The sequence below is a fragment of the Gymnoscopelus microlampas genome (assembly GCF_963454915.1).
Source record: "Gymnoscopelus microlampas genome assembly, chromosome: 16".
NCBI lineage: Eukaryota > Metazoa > Chordata > Actinopteri > Myctophiformes > Myctophidae > Gymnoscopelus > Gymnoscopelus microlampas.
The window spans coordinates 14,929,398-14,946,894 of NC_139953.1; the positions used below are offsets into that span (position 1 = coordinate 14,929,398).

General features: G+C 43.8%; 2 protein-coding genes across 3 annotated transcripts in view; both read left to right on the forward strand.

Annotated features, from left to right (window-relative positions):
• Positions 1-17,497, forward strand: part of ost4 (oligosaccharyltransferase complex subunit 4 (non-catalytic)) — a 162,572-nt gene that overhangs the window by 74,046 nt on the left and 71,029 nt on the right. The gene's annotated exons all lie outside the window — the stretch shown is intronic.
• Positions 1,440-17,497, forward strand: part of LOC311062852 (uncharacterized protein) — a gene marked incomplete at its 5' end in the record, with an annotated part of 21,461 nt that continues 5,403 nt past the window's right edge. Inside the window, 8 exons of the mRNA XM_084082071.1 lie at positions 1,440-1,727; positions 5,010-5,132; positions 5,392-5,561; positions 8,080-8,135; positions 10,886-11,024; positions 12,362-12,489; positions 14,690-14,825; positions 15,917-16,094. Coding sequence (XP_083938197.1) covers positions 1,440-1,727; positions 5,010-5,132; positions 5,392-5,561; positions 8,080-8,135; positions 10,886-11,024; positions 12,362-12,489; positions 14,690-14,825; positions 15,917-16,094 — 1,218 coding nt within the window. The remainder of the gene's footprint in view (positions 1,728-5,009; positions 5,133-5,391; positions 5,562-8,079; positions 8,136-10,885; positions 11,025-12,361; positions 12,490-14,689; positions 14,826-15,916; positions 16,095-17,497) is intronic.

Genomic DNA, 17,497 nt, shown 5'->3' on the forward strand with positions numbered 1-17,497 from the left:
GTGCGTGCGTGCGTGCGTATATATATATATATATATATATATATATATTTATATAGTAATGGTTCCCGCTTACCTGCTAGACTGCATTGAAAGAGTTTTACTAAAACATTAGTTTTTCTTTGGTTAAGACATTTACAGTATACTGATAGATTTCATCTAAACAGCACTTATATAAAATGGGATGGTATTCATACACACAGTAAAATCCTCAGCGTTCATTTATCCATTAAACCAACCAACCAACCCTTACGGGTCCATTTGTACACTCTCAGAGTCACATTAACCCTCTGGAATTTACTGTGTATCCAAGTTTCTTTCATTGATGTGTTTTAGCCATTAGGTGGAGCTGGCTGTGTTTGGAACAGGTGCAGCATGCTGGGACGTTTTACTCATTTCATTCATCATCAACACGTCTTACATTTAGATTAACATAATTCCTTTACACGTTTCCCATATGTTATAAGTTGATATTGTCATGTTATCTTATTTCAAAGGTTTTTGTTCTTGTATGTTTCAGACATGAGAAACATTGAACTGAACGTGCCAAAACATATAAGTAAGTAATAAGTAATAGAGAAAAAGGACATAGGAAATTAAAACAAAATGAAATGGTGCCAGTGTGGGAGTGGTTGAATAGTTACTGTGTAACTTTGTGTGTGTGTGCGCATGTGCGTGCGCGCGCGCGCGCGTGCGTGTGTGTGTGTGTGTGTGTGTGTGTGTGTGTGTGTGTGTGTGTGTGTGTGTGTGTGTGTGTGTGTGTGTGTGTGTGTGTGTGTGTGTGTGTGTGTGTGTGTGTGTGTGTGTGTGTGTGTGTGTGTGCACGCAAGGTGGTGGTGGGGGTAATTACGGTGTAGGGTATCCTCCTCATCACTAGCGCTGACCTATAGGAGCACAACGGTTAATCATCCACTAACCACTACAGAGAGGGAGAGAAAGAAGAGTCACCATTGAGTATTGCTCTGTTCCACACAGAGAGAGAGAGAGAGAGAGAGAGATAGAGAGATAGAGGAGACACCATTGAGTATTGCTCTGTTCCACAGAGAGAGAGACACAGACAGACAGACAGACAGCCAGAGACTAAATAGGGACACACACCTGACAGACGGAAACATTTAGAGTCTTTTCTCTGCCCGTTTGGAATGAGGAATACACTCAGCCTGACATCTCTGTGATCCACAGACACCTGCTGCAGAGCTCCTCTCAGCCTCCCGCCTCTAGTCTCACCACCAGCCTCTTGGCTGCGGGAGGACGCGCGAGTCTGTCTGCGTATACCGCGGCTGAGCGCTGAGAGAACAGTGCATGTCTGTCCCACGCGCAGCGGCAGCCCCCTGCGTTGCATGCCATCCTCGAGTCACAGCGCACGGGCTATACTTGCCGCGTGACTGTCCCCCCCGCGGCGCCGCGCGCATGGAGCCCCGGCCCGGCTGCCGCCGCACAGGATGCCAGCTGCTGCAGTGAAGCCGGCTCCGGAGGAGGAGGGCATGGTGGCGGAAGGAGGCGGAGGAGGAGGAGGGGGAGTGGTAGAGCGCGGCGGCGGCGTGCCCCAGAGGGAAGCCTCCGGGCCGGCCGGCGAGCGGCCGCCTCTCCCCGGCCTGAAGGTCCCCCGGGAGATGCTCCGGAGTTTCCCTCACTCCAAGCGGGTGGGATCCTACCTGGTGGGCAAGATGATCAACAAGGGGTCGTTCGCCAAGGTGATGGAGGGGCTGCACATCGGCACGGGGGAGAAGGTGAGGGGGGCTTAATTGCGTTGGATGTGTGCTGTCTGTGGTGTGGATTTTTGTATAATGATTAGCTCAAGAGAGGGTCTTTCACAGGTTTAGTAGCAAGTGGGCACAAACAACCTTCGAGGCTGAATGAGCAACTTCACCTTCTCTCAGTTCCTTTTTTGACCGTACATTTCGTATGGTAATATCAGCATGGGATTCTGATCATGATTTGAACTGTGTAGAGTACAAAGCAAGGTCAGATGGGGCTAATTAAAACTCTTGTCAACCCCCCCCCATAGTTGCTCCATGGGGGTGTGTTTGTTTGTCCCTGTCCCTTTACAGCTGTAAAGAGGATTTAAGTTGTTATAGTTTGAGACGTTTTATTATCCATTCATTCAGAATTGAAGTGGGTCCTACTGTACAGTACATTTGTGTGGTTGCAGAGCAGAGGTGAGGTGTGGTACGTGAGTTTAAACGTAGGGTTTAAAGGGTATGATTTGTAACGTGTACACCTGTAAATGATAATCATACACACCGTTTTGAAGTATGGAAAGGCCTGTTATTATCCTGTATGCACACACCCTGCTGCTGTCTTTGTTTCACGAGGGTATGGTTTCATTGCTCCATGGAAACATATAGCTTTAGGGATTAGTAGAAATGGCCTCATTTTCGGACCTTTCACCAGGGGAAACGCCCACTTTATTAATGTTTCTGCTAGTGTCAAATGTAGCTGACATTGTGTGTGTGTGTGTGTGTGTGTGTGTGTGTGTGTGTGTGTGTGTGTGTGTGTGTGTGTGTGTGTGTGTGTGTGTGTGTGTGTGTGTGTGTGTGTGTGCGTGCGTGCGTGCGTGCGTGCGTGCGTGCGTGCGTGCGTGCGTGCGCGCGCGCGTGCGTGCGTATGTGTGACTGTGTGTGATTCATGGGTCACTGCCTGACCCCAACTTCTCTGTACCTAACCCAGTCTCCATGGTGATGACTGCAAGCTCACCTCTGTGGATGTTTGTTCCTCTTAACCCATGAACCTCTGTGTGTGCACATAGGATACAATCCCAAATGTTCATTTAAGTATAGTGTAAAAATATGGCTCTCGGGTGGCACAGTGGTAAAGTACCTGCCCACCGTCGCAGAGTCTAGGGCTTGGAATCCATCGTGGTGCATCCGGCTTTGTCGAGCGTCTATACGAACACAATTGGCCTGTGTTCGGGGGAGGGAAGCCAGGCGGGGTGGGGATGGGAGGGGAGGGTGATATTTGTCTGCATGTACTCCTATACGGGCTGGGGCAAACCTGTCAGCAGCGAGTGTTGGGTGGGAGGAGTAGGACGGAGGTGCTGTGTCCTCCCGGTGGGGGCTCCTCACTGGCAGGTGAGCCAGTAGGATACAACAGCAGTGACAATACACAAACATGTGTGCAGGGGAGGAATTAATTGGCATAGAAACTAAATTGGGGAGAAAATGGATCCTCTCAGAGTTAGCGCTCAGGATCATAATTGGATGTGGTCACGTACTGTACATGTAAATATGCTGTTACAGGTCCTAAGGAATGACGTTTCAATGAGAACATTTCAAATAGAAGTTTGTGGGTTTTTTCCTTGCATGTATAGTTGTTTTCTCTTACACACCTGAACCAATAAGTCTTAGTTTGTCAGGTATTATAAGTAAAGCCTTGATTTATAGAAACGAAAGGGAAAGAAAGGAATGCATGACATACAGATATGATGGTGGGGAAACTTAAACGAAGATGAAGAAGACAAACAATTCTATTTCTTTTTAGGTAGTTTTAGTTTAGTTAGTTTTCAATTTTTAATTTCATTTTTATTTTGTTTTCCCTTAAAAAAAATTAGTTTAGTTTTCATTTTAGTTTCAGTTAACAAAATATTTTTTTCCCGTTTTAGTTATGGTCTTCGGTTCAGGTTTTTCTAATAACCCTGCCACATGACCAAGGTTGGTGGAATCTGCATTCAGTACAGCATGGTGGGTGAGCTCAATTCAACAGTGTCAGTAACAGGCAGATATCAACATCACAAAAGACTAGACATCACGTTAGACAACAGATGTTAATAGAATATGAAGTGATCATATGAGGTTGCTGGTAAATTGATTCCTTTCATAAGGCAAGTCAATTTCAATCTTGTTTGAAGTTTTCTATATTGCACTGTCAATCTAGCTTCCTTTCTTTTCATTATTCCTTATCTAAGTTATCTGAGACGAGCTACATTGAAACCAGTTCAACACATGAAGCCATTAACATACTGTAAAGAACGGTTGATTTAGCTTACAAGTAATAAACCCCCTTTACAAAGCAGACATTCAAAGGCGGTACAGATTGGATTTTTATCTTCCATGTGTGTGAACAATGCTGTGAACACGCAGACATCACATCAGCCTCAATGATCTAACATAACGTTTCAGTCGGGCAGAAACCTCTTATCTCCATATTTTAACTTTTTGTGTTTTTTCTTAAGTGAATGTCTATACTTGATCATACTACAGTGTCACACAAAAGCATCAAAAGTAGCTGATAGACGGGCTTGAATTTGAATCCTGAAAAGTAACAGTTGGATATACAGTATGAGGTTTCCACTCGACAGGGATGACAAGTTGGAAAGTCGTTATATAGAAAGGAAGAACCAAATTATTCATTGTAATGTTTATTTCAACAGAAGAAATGTTTATATACTGGCATAATTGGAGGCCGCATGTTAAATTGATATAATCTTCAATGAGTTAAAGTTACTTAGCCATACTGGTGGTCTACCACGTTTAGTCCGTTGATTATGAGTCACAGTATAATTGAGATTACTGCAGACATTTTCCAAAGCATACGATTTATTTTTGTAGTTTCTTCTTTTCCCATTTTTTGGGGGTTGAGGAAACCACTGGATTCCATTCATTTCAGCGCAATATGAAAAAATATTAAGTCATATTATTGCTGTGTTTTAATGCATTTGAAAGTGTGGATTGAAAATTATCGCTGGGGAAACAATTTGGTTTGCGTACGAAACCCAACATCCATGACTTTTTAACATGGCAGAATTATCAGCCGCAGAATCAGAGAATTCTAAAGTGTTTTTATTACGTGAAAGAAAAGAAAAACAGCCAAATGTAATTATTCCTAAATCTAACTCAGCAGTAATGTCAAGTATACCATGATTCTTATCAGTGGGGTAAGAATGCCAAAAAAGTGATACAATGGCACACACATAACTGTGTGTGTGTGTGTGTGTGTGTGTGTGTGTGTGTGTGTGTGTGTGTGTGTGTGTGTGTGTGTGTGTGTGTGTGTGTGTGTGTGTGTGCGTGTTTAAGGTGGCAATAAAAGTGATAGATAAGAAGAAAGCTCGCCAGGACTCTTATGTCCTGAAGAACATGAAGAGAGAACCTCGAATACACCAGATGGTCCGACATCCTCATATAGTGGTCCTACTGGAGGTAAGGGCACGCCATCCCTTTCCCTTTTCTTTCTCACTCTACCTGTCCTCTCTCTTCTCACGGAATATTACAAAATGAAGTGCGCAGGAAAAAAATAATTTCACCAATTGCTTTATACTTTAAAACTGTGATGTGACAAATACAAATGTTTCTGATTCTATGAAGGTGTATAAAGTAAAAAAATGAACCTGATGTGTGTGTGTGTGTGTGTGTGTGTGTGTGTGTGTGTGTGTGTGTGTGTGTGTGTGTGTGTTGCCAGACCCTGGAGACGGAGAACAGTTACTACATGGCCATGGAACTGTGTGCAGGTGGAGACCTGATGGACAGGATCTGTGACAAGAAGAGGTTGGAGGAGAGGGAGGTTCGGCGTTACACGCGACAGATCCTCTCCGCCGTGGACCATCTCCACAAACACAACATCGTCCACAGGTGAGGAAACCCCTTTGCACACAAACACCGTAGACGAAGATCCTCAGAGGTACAGTAGTTTAACTCTGAGGATGAAAACATCGAGGCGGCCTGTTTTTATACTGTCAGAGTTAAAGATTTTGCTTGAGTTGGAGGGTTGAGAGGAAGATTGTTGTCTCATGTCTCACGTGTCTCCCCTCTCTCTGCCCTGGGTTTTCTGTCTGTCTCCACTCTCCAAATACCAAAACTTTGACCTTTAATCTGTACAGTAGGTGTTCTACATGTACTGTAGGTGCCTAGCACACCTCCATCGGTGCCCACAAAGCACTATGCATCTTTTCAGGAGTTACTCGCTCCCCAAACATTGTCCCATTTCTCAGTCAGAGACAAAAAATTACTTCTTAACACATCGGGTGCCAGCATTTTTTCATAACAACTTACCGTGGGTGCCAGCATTCTCCCCATTGACTGCGCTTTGCTGTTTAAAGCTTCCGCGTGCGTTACAAGCAAATCCACGCAAAAAAAAGCATCGATTCATGTTGTGCCATGAGCCTGGCTACAGCCTGGAACCATAACATTTCCCTCGCGGGTTACAACGGGGGGGGATCGCGCATCGCGCATGACCGGTTTTCCCCACAGGAAACAGATTCGGAGATATACTGTAGGCGTTTCAAAGTAGGAAATAGACAGGAAGCGGATGGGATTAATTTTTTTGTTTCCGGTGAGCGATCTGGCACTTCCTTCGCAGGATTACAATGGGTGCTCCCAGAGCTGCTGTAGCCCTGCCCGCGCGGAGAAAAACGAAAAAAACAAAAAGACTAAACTCACGGTTCAGACCGTGTTCGGCACCGGAGCGCCACTATGTAAACACACGGTTTAGACCGTGTTCGGCACCCGATGTGTTGACAGTGGCAGAATTATCAGCGATAGAAGCAGAGAATTCTAAAGTTCAGTTATCACCTGAAAGTATGAAAAAAAGAGATTCAGAGACAGAAAATATATAATTTATACACTATCAATCTAGGAACCCATCGGCCAAAAAATCTGATTTATTTTCCCTTTTAATCAGATGCGGAGCTCTGAATCTGTCTTGTGAGATTAATATTCTATAAATACTATGTATTTTTCAGACGAAATAAAAAATAAATTGACCCCCAAAAAAGACAAAAGAAGGTTTAGGAAAGTTGCCTAGAAGACAATACACATGTACAAATACTTCAGCCCATATCTAGAAACATCCAGCCTATTCTCTCTCTCTCTCTCTCTCTCTCTCGCTCTCTCTCTCCCTGTCTCTCTCACACTGCTACACACAGAGTAGTTTTCGGGGCATTAACAGCCTACATGGGAGGAAGGTGGTTGCAGAAGTAATATAGTATCTGGCAAACTGCGTGTGTGTGTGCCCTATACTGTGTGGGCGTTGAAAGTGTGTTAAGACATTTTAGTATGTGAGGGAATGAGACACACACACACACACACACACACACACACACACACACACACACACACACACACACACACGCGCAGCGTGCACAGTGCAGGTTCTTGGGTTTAAGAGCTAGGCTGGCTCCTCTCCGGGTGGGAATGTGAACACCAGGCGATGACCTCATCAGGACGCGGCGACGCCATGATTCACACATCATCACAACATCACGGACTTCCTCTCTAATGAAGTCCCCCAACGACGGCCATCCCTGCACCTCAACAGCACCCCACACACACACACACACACACACACACACACACACACACACACACACTTGCACTCTCGCACAGAATCACTCCACCACATGATTAAACTGGAAGTAACTGGAAAATTTGCACTTATATGAACCTCGTACCACCCACATTCTGTAGGTTTACCACATGCATTTCCTTTTTTATGGCAATGTCTGTGCGCTCTCTTTCTCTCTCCCTCTCTCTCTCATTTAGAATGTGTGTGTGTGTGTGTGTGTGTGTGTGTGTGTGTGTGTGTGTGTGTGTGTGTGTGTGTGTGTGTGTGTGTGTGTGTGTGTGAGAGACCTGGGGTGTCTGCTGGCTACATGAACGCAGATGAAAAGCACAGGAGGAACTGGTTCCCAGTATACTGTACTTATAGGGGCTCCATGGCCCCAGACCACAGCTTTTCATTTCGCTGTGTAGTTTCAGGCGGTGTGGTCCCTGGTCAGGAGGTTGGGGTACGCTCAGGCGCCCCATAAGACGGCTTTTCCAGGTGAACCTGAAAGTACATTACTTTGGTCATGAGTCAACGCATTGAGAGGCCAAAGTATATCTAAATGTATCTCCAAATACATGTATTTCCAGAGTCTAAAGTATCAAATAAAATAAATGTTTTGGGGCAATTTCTTTTCTTTTCTCTTTAAACAAACATGAAATGCATTCTTTCGGAATACGCCGAGCCGAACACATTCTGCACAAAGGCTGAATTTAAAAAATCCTCTGAGCTGTGGTAAACCTGACGCTAAGGATGGAGATTTCCCATCATGATGTATATTTATCCTGTCAGACCAAATGAAGGATCCCGTCTTTTCTGTTTCTGCAGGGACTTGAAGATTGAGAACTTTCTCCTGGACGAACACAACAACATAAAGATTGTGGGTACGTTGCTCCTCCTGTGCATTCACAACCAATCTGTCATGGAGTCAGAACACACTTTGACACTGATGATGGGTAAAACTGTGACTGCATCGTTTTCCATGAACCCTCGTTTAATTTCAAGGACCCTGATAACTCTGAGACTGAGAATATACCAAAGCGGTCCATTTGGATCCGTTTACACACTCTCAGAGTTGCAGACCTACAGTATACGTGTCCATTTGGAATCCAATTAAGGAACCCTGAGGGTCCTTGGACCCTACTTTGAGAACCACAGTCCTAATGTAACCAAATAGACCTGTGAGGGTCCATTTGGTTACATTTGTACTTGTCAGAGTTACAAAGGGATAAATTCAAATCGAGGATCTTGTGCTGTAAAGTCTTCAGTTATGAGTTAAAGTTACTTTTAAGCTAGGCAATAGCTTAACTGCCATATACCTACAGTACATGTACCAGACCAGTAACATTCATTATTTGTTCCATCTTGTCTAAGTCCAAATATAGGCATAATTTCTGTTTGTTTCTAATAATGGAGCCCTTTGTCACAATTAGGTCTATATTCTATTCCTACTGTCTTCCATGAGTGCCTGTGTTTGTTTATTTCTTTTTATTATATTTGCAATGTATACTTTTGGCAATTTGTTTATTATCCTTTGTACTATTACTTTTCCTGTGACGTACACTGTAAAACCTGAGTGTTCATTTAACTCTGAGAGTGTACAAATGGACCCAAGAGAGTATCTTGTTTCATCAGTGGCGTGTTGGTGTCCTTTGATTGGCACACCTGCTTTTTGATTGGTATCAATCACCTGCATTATAAACAGCACCAGACACACATAATATGTATAGTGTTACACCGTGACGAAGGCTACAGTACAAGACAAACACATTGGTGCTGTTTTTACATTTAAAGTCCTTTGTGGATATACTTTATATGTCGCAACTATAAAAGTAAAAGTAGGCCTATTTAAAAATAATAATAACAGAAAACAGTGCCTATGCAGTATTTCAAGATTAAATGAAGCACTTTCTAAGACCACCTTTAATACAGAAGTCATCGCTTTCAGAACCCAAAGCACCACTCCTTACTCCAATTTCAAAAGGTCATAGTTTCTGAACATAATCGTTTTTTTTGTGCAGACTGATGATTTCCACTTACCTGTCATTTCCAATTTCCGCTCTTGTGAAGATGCTTCCTCTGATAACCTATAATGGAATTTGCCAAATATGATGGTGAAAATGCTATGCCAGCTACATGAGGTCCAATTGTGTACTCTGTCAAATTAACACCGTTTCCCAAACGAGTCGCGGACCAATTTTATGGGTCGCGACTCGCGAGTAAATATCCCCTTTTTTCGTTTCTTACGTAATTTTATATATATATATATATATTTATTTTTTTCAGGGGCGGTGTTTGACAACAGTTTTTTTCTTTTTTTTTATCTCTGAAGTTGCTTAGAATCCCTTTAAATAAAAAAAGTCACAACTTTTCATCAATTAAAAACAATTCAAACATTTTTTCACACAGTATTTCAGTATTTCACTCCGGTCTCGGGCAAACGTTTAATTTCTCTTTTGGGTCTTGAGCTAAAAAGTTGGGAACCGCTGATTTAGAAGATCACTATATTGCAGAACCTGTCAAATCTCTTTGTTACAGTAGCTGTTTCCTGAGCCGTTATTCAGGCGTAACACAGTAATTACAGTACCTTAGGGTTTTACAGTGTACGCTCAAGTAGCACAGGGGTAAATGTCCTGCCCTCCAACACGGAGACTAGGGGTTTGAACCTTCCAGCTTGTTCAAGGCTGGGAGGGCGATCTGTGTCGCTGCACTAGTCAGGGCACCTGTTCAGCAGGGAGAGGAACTGGGTCAGATAACGCATCGATTAAAGAAATAATGTTCAGAAGCATCTTCCATAAAACCCTAATGGTCTCTGATATTTCATATAAAAGCAAAGGTTAAAGCCTCAATCTTACTTCTTCCGCTTGTTGGCAGTATGCAGAACAGCAGGAACAATAATGACTAAAACATCATCATTTTACATATTGTGTTAATTGTTTAAGAAACACCAATCGCATATTAGGACTTATCCATACAAAACATTTCAGTCGTAAGATTTTATTTTGCTTTAATCCAATGATAACGTGTTCCCCCACATATTATAACACGTGTTATGCCCTCCTGATGGAAGTCCTCACTGTCAGGTGAATAGAATTGGCTAAATGTATTGGAGGAGACACATATTAGGACCATCCCACATGACCAATCTGTGGGGGTTAGGAGCATAGAGTTAAAAAGAGAGCACCGGAAATCCCCGCCCATCCACTTGCATTGAGTTTCTCACCCAGCTCATGGGCCGAAATCACCCCTTCTTCTGGGTTGTGAAATGTGATGGGTGAGGCCTATTTGGGGCTTCTGTGACACGTTTTGCGTCACAGAGGTGACGCGTTTTGCGTCACCTTGGTGCGCAGCCCCGTGCGCAAGCTTGTGAGTCGAGCCCATTGGTCGAAACTGTTTTCGCTCGTTTGTGTTAGTGGCCCGATGCCGTTTTAAGCTGCAGTACCTATGAATGGCCAGCATGTCCAATGCGCTTCAACCACTGGGTTCTGGGGATTTAGTTAGGAGCCACACACACAAGTGGGGAAAGTTGAGAAAATTGGCACACTTTCCTGTGTGTACTGTTTTGCTGATGTGTAAGAGTGAATGAATTAACACCAAAATCCCCTCCTCAAATGAATGGCGTTTCTTTCTGCAGACTTTGGTCTCAGTAACACCCTGAAGGCAGAGTCGCTGTCTATGGAGCTGCTGAACACTCAGTGTGGAAGCCCCGCCTACGCTGCCCCAGAGCTGCTGGCCCACAAGAAGTACGGCCCCAAGGTGGACGTCTGGTCTGTGTGAGTACTGTGATCACATGTTAACCTGGTCTGTGTGAGTACTGTGATCACATGTTAACCTGGTCCGTGTGAGTACTGTGATCACATGTTAACCTGGTCTGTGTGAGTACTGTGATCACATGTGACATGTTAACAATAACAGAAAACTGAAAATACACTAGTATAGAGCCCTGAGGGACTCCGGTAAACCATAATATGGTTTAAGTGGTTAACCTGCTCCGTGTGAGTACTGTGATGACAGGCTGCAACAGTCAAACTAATACATCTAATTGATTGTCAAAAATAATCGATAATCGATCATTTAACAAAATAATAGGGATTAATAATCAATGTCATGATTATTTTTGCACGACACCATTGTGTGATGAAGCATAAAACAACACCTTGGTGGTTTAATAAATAACACACTTCTCTATTATTCGATTTTCGATCGAAAAAAGTAATCAATAGAATAATCGCTAAGAAGGTAAGCGATTGTTACAGCCCTAGATCGTTGCCCCCAACTCCTCAACACAACGTCTCTCACTGCTCCATTTCTCACACGCGTACAGTACACGGTTAGGTCGCTTGTATTATTACCTGCTGGCCCATACATGGCAGGGCATAATGACACCTTGAGTGGTGTAATAGCTGTTTCTGTACAGTACTTTACTGTATGCATGTGCCTGTACTGTAGACTGTCTGAGACGTTGACATTAGCATTCAGTCTTATCTCGGCTACTGTGTCTATAGCCTGGTTTCTGGGGTCAAGAAGGTCGAGCCAGAGCGCTCTCGTGGGCACGCTGAAGTTGAGACTTTGATCAAAATCAGAAACATGAAACGCAAACCCTGCCTGCACCGACATCTCACTAACAAACACTATAGTCTATAGCAATGATTAATTGCAATATAAAGCTATTAACACTTATTTTAACCACAAAAAAAAGATTGAAGATCTCCATAATGCTCTCTCACCCTGCTATGTGATTTGAGCTGCTTACATAAATTGCGCAGCCTTTTCTGGCAATAACAGACTTAAGTTTTGGTCGGTCTTGGGCTCAGTACATCATCAATATGGGCATATTGATTCTATACGAACACACAAATGGTCTCTTTCTGTATCGTGCTGCACTTGGCCCTGCTTGGCAAGCGAAAGCAACAGTTGGAGTGGTACTGCTGTGTTGGACTGTGGCAGCAGTCTGTTCCTCACTCACTCATGTGTGGGTGTAATAATTGTTTGTACTGTGTGTGTGTGTGTGTGTGTGTGTGTGTGTGTGTGTGTGTGTGTGTGTGTGTGTGTGTGTGTGTGTGTGTGTGTGTGTGTGTGTGTGTGTGTGTGTGTGTGTGTGTGTCCGCAGGGGTGTGAGTATGTTTGCCATGCTGACAGGGACTCTGCCCTTCACCGTGGAGCCCTTCAACATCAAACAGCTGCACCAGAAGATGGTCAACGGAGACATCGGTACAATCCCCAGTGACATCAGCAAAGGTACCTCACTGAACTCCTGATCGCTTTCAACTCAGCTTTGTTACACACCTGTACACATAAGCATCTAAGCAGTTTATTGCGGCTATAGGCAGTCCAAAAAAGACGCGAGAAACTAAACGCGGACTGTGCTGCACTATGGCGTGCACCTGTACGTCTATACAGCTGTGCACATGCATACCTGTACAGTTCTGTTGTACACCTGTGCACACCTGCTGGTTTAAGAAGTAAAAATATGAGGAGAGATAAACACTTCACTATCTCAACCTCGGTGCATCTCTTTCTTTCTTTTTCTCACACTTGGACCCGTTGGACTACACTCTGTCATTGTGTCACCACCAACAAACACAGCTCCTGTTACCACTGCGATGACAAATACAGGTCCGATTCCCCGCCACAGTGATAAGATCAGTTGAGTTGTAGCACTGTTGCCCGCGGACAACAACACATTACAGCCTGGCGTCTGAGTTGTTGGAATTAGCATTCTGTCTTACCGCGGCTACTGTGTCTATATAGCCTGGATTCTGGGGTCGCCTGAGTCTTTGGAATTAGCATTCGGTCTTACCACGGCTACTGTGTCTATAGCCTGGATTCTGGGGTTGAGAGGGTTGAGCCAGAGCTCTCTCGTGATCACTCTGAAGTTGAGACATTGATTAAAATAGGAAACATGAAACGCAAACCCTGCATGCACCGACATCTGTTGTTCTGTGTCTCTCCATTCCTGAGATAGACAGATTATGTAATTTTGATTGTGACCTTGACCTTTAACCTTTTTGACCTGAAAGGTCTCTTCGGGGCAGCTCACTGATCAGTCCCACCGAATTTCATGAAAATTGGCCCATCTGTTCTCAAGTTGTTTACACACACAGATTACACACACTCACAGATTGCAATATGCATGCAATATACATGTACAATATGCATACAGAAATACATTAAACAAATGTTGCCTTTTTGACTCATATAAGTTAGCTAAGTGAGCTATATAAAAACACAACAATGATCTCTTTCTGTGTCGTGCTCTACTCCAATTGAGTCTGGGTAGCTCAGTCGTTAGATGTGATGGGAGAGTGCGGTCTAGCCATCACCAACTCGGGACTCCTGAATTACTGCCCTCCACACCCTCATGTCTAGCATCAGGGTCTTGAGCTCTGCAGTGTTGTTAGCTCCGCTGTCACGCCGCATTGCATCTACGTAGGCGGTGCGCTTCTTGCCTTTCCTGGCTGTGCCCTGGGTTGGCTCCCACAGTGTCAGTTTGCTTGCCACTAGTTTCGGGTGCCCTGCCAGCCTGCATCCTTTTCTCTCTGACCTGTCTGTGACCCGTGGTAGGTCCCCGTAGAGGACCACATTTCTGATCCCACCCTTGTTGCTCGGTTGTTGCCGACAATAAGCCACATCGACCTACTTACTTACTTACTTACTTACTCCACTTGGCCCTGCTGCAAGTGTGGCAATCGATAGCAACAGTTGGAGTTGTTGTTGTTGTTGTTGTTGTTGTTGTTGGAAGGACTTGGACTGCTTGAGGATATCTGCTCCTCAGGTAGTACAGGTTATCAGGATTCCCCATCTCGAGACAAACAACCAGCCTGACTGTAGACTGGCTCTATGACAGACATACTAATTAAGCTGTTGCATAAGTCCACCATTTTGCTGCTTGGTTGTTGAACAATGTATAATATGTATGTGTGTGTGCGTGCGTGCGTGCGTGCGTGCGTGCGTGCGTGCGTGCGTGCGTGCGTGCGTGCGTGCGTGCGTGCGTGTGTGTATTTATAACCACCGATCTGATCCGATATTATGCCCATATGGGCATATTGATTTATGCGATACCTCGGGTTGTGCATAAACAGGTGGGGCATGCATTCCCAACTTGCGTCGTTCTCGACTTCCATCGTTCCCGGGTATCCATCGGGCACCGGCCTAGTGTAGTGTAAGCAGATAGTATACAAGTGGAAAACGTGACGCGAAGCTATGAGCTTGCATGGTGTTGTCAGGGTTATAGTGCTGAAAAATCAATCTGTCAATCTGCGTGTTCCTGCAGGTTCCAGTACCCAGCACTGGCCAGGTTATTGTGTGGGTGAAATAGGCGCTCTCTCTCTCTCTCTCCCTCTTCTCTCCTCCCCGCCTCTCCATCACCCCTGTCTACTCCTCACTCGCTCCATCCATTCATCCATCCATCCATCCATTCATGTATCTCTCTCTCTAGGTGCTGTGGGGTTTGTGATGTCTCTTCTAGAACCGGACCCTGCTAAGCGGCCCAGTATCAGAGCTGCTATGGAGGAGAGATGGGTCAACGAAGGCTACGCTAAGAAACCTCTGCACTCCCTCTCCCATAAAAACAGGTACACACACTCACGCAACACACGCACACGCTCAGCATTAAATTAACACTGTCGATTTTACTGTGTACTGCAAAAGAATATGAATCACATTTCAAATCATATAAAAATATCAGCCAAACTAATTTTGTAAACATATTTTTAGACCTTTGAAATATATTTTCACAAAATGTGTTTTAGATCAAATTTGGCAAAAACAAAAAAATACATTCTGAACCACATAGAAGTGTTTGTATATTTTCTTTTGTGTGGGTATTGTTATTTTGTTGCATGGTTGTTGTGACCGGTGCATAGAGAAAGGCACAAGGACCCTCACATATGAAAGTCATGTTACGATGACTTGTTAAATGTGGGAACCGAGGGGGAAAAGGGCGATGGATTTTCGAACAGAATGAAAATTCTTGTGGTATACAGTGTAATGGGTTTGTATATTATAGCAGGCCTAAATGATTTTTACAGCATTTGGCGGGCTGTGGAAATGCAATCGGATACGGCTGCACTTGGCAGTAATGTGTTGCCTGGATTCCATCATGAACCAAACAAGAACCTTTCAGTTTGGCACGGTTCACCATCTTTTATTGTCCGTCATTCAATGCTCACTGCTTAGTCATCCACCATGAACTGAACTAAATGATTGATGATTAATTTTCACTGAAATGTCTGTCTGTCTGTCTGTCTGTCTGGACCCCCAAATTTATATGTATTGGGCCGCGGACCCCCATCAGATTTTTTTTGTGCCAGGGACCCCCAGAAGCGAAGATTAGTGTTAAAAGATTTCGCTTAAAAATATATATATTCAAAGATTTGCAATTTTTTTCAAGATTTTTCAAAAATAGCAGACCTACAAGCTTACGAGCTTGTATATCTGCTATTTTTGAATAGGAAAAGTATAGAATATGGTTAAAGTGGTTAAATGATTGTGACGCTATAACTAATTTAGATGGGGACCCCCTGGTACCCCACCAAGGACCCACTTTGAGAACCATGGTCGACACAGTACTTATTAATTATCTATCTCTCTGGCTCTCTCTCTCTCTCTCTCTCTCTCTCTCTCTCTCTCTCTCTCTCTCTCTCTCTCTCTCTCTCTCTCTCAGGCTGCATCCTGAGGAGCTCAACTCGTCTGTGTTGTCCTACATGACAGAGACCCTGGGCTACCCCCTGTCTGATGTCATCCAGACGCTCACCACCAACCGACCCTCCGCCATCATGGCCTCCTACCACCTGCTGCTCAACAAACTCAGCAGGGGTCCCAAGGGAGGGAAGGGCAGCAAGGTATACAGACGTGTGCGCACACAGTACATGTCTCTAACTCCCTGACCCTAAACATCCCCACCACATCCATGACCATAATCTCAAAGGAGGAGTTCACCCCCCCAAAAATCGTATTTTCTGTCAATTACACAGCCCATGAAGCCTTGAATTTGTGGAGATATTTTTGCTTTTGTCGCATTCCTAATAATTTGATGACCGGCGGAGTCGGTATTGGCTCAGGAATGCGACAAAAACAAAACATCTCCATGAATTCAAGGTTTCATGGGGTGTGTAATTGATAGGAAATAAGTATTTTTTGGGGTGAACTTCTGCTTTAACTCTGATTCCTGAACCCTACTCATAAACCTATGATTATGTTTTTTTGAGTAGGGTATCGCCCCCACACTCTCTTCTCTATTTAGTGTGGTTGCCCTAACAGGGCAACCAGACTATAGTACTCCTTATACTTTGTTTATTTATTTATAGATAAACAATACTTCGGGCCGCTACTCCTCCCACAGTTTATTTTTCCCAATTTAGTGCTGTATGTCAAAATGACCGGTCTGACCGGGAATCGTGCACTTGCATAAGGCTAAGAGATTGGTTGCATAGTTTAATTGATATTGATTTATTAGTGCATTAAATTTCCCCATCCACTTCAATGGAAAAGTGAAAACACTAAAATTCAAGTATTTTTTTCTCAGAAACCGTAAGAGCTACAGTTACCAGACTTTGAGGGGAGGTTCATAGTTTATTGCCAAATTATTTAAACAAATATTACACCATTCGGCCTCATGGTGGCGCTATAAGAGCCCACTTTACCTTTTGGCCTATAACTCTTGAACCGTAGGTCGTAAAATCAAAATTTATTTTTCCCTAGATTCCTTGGGTCATTACGCAACTCCCCATATAGGCCACGCCCATTTGCGTATGGATAGATTTTTTGATATTGATTTATTAGTGCATTAAATTTCCCCATTCACTTTCATGGGAATTGCAAAAACTCCCATTCAAGTATTTCTTTCTCGGAAACCGTAAGGGCTACAGTTACAAGACTTGGAGGGGAGGTTAATAGTTTATTGCTAAATTATTTTTAAAAAAATCACACCAGTCGGCCACATGGTGGCGCTATAACAGCCCACTTTACGTTTTGGCCTATAACTCTTGAACCGTAGGTCGTAAAATCAAAATTTATTTTCCCCTGGATTCCTTGGGTCACGACGCAACTCCCCATATAGGCCACGCCCATTTCCGTCTGGATAGATTTTCCGCCATTTTGAATTTTCTTCAAACCACACTTTTAGCTCCTCCTCCAACATATTTTGTCCAAATGTCACAGAAATCGGTACACATGATCTCTGGGCCCATGCGGTAAACATATCCAAACGGCATTTTCATAGTCCTTACCGTTCTTCCGTAAATTG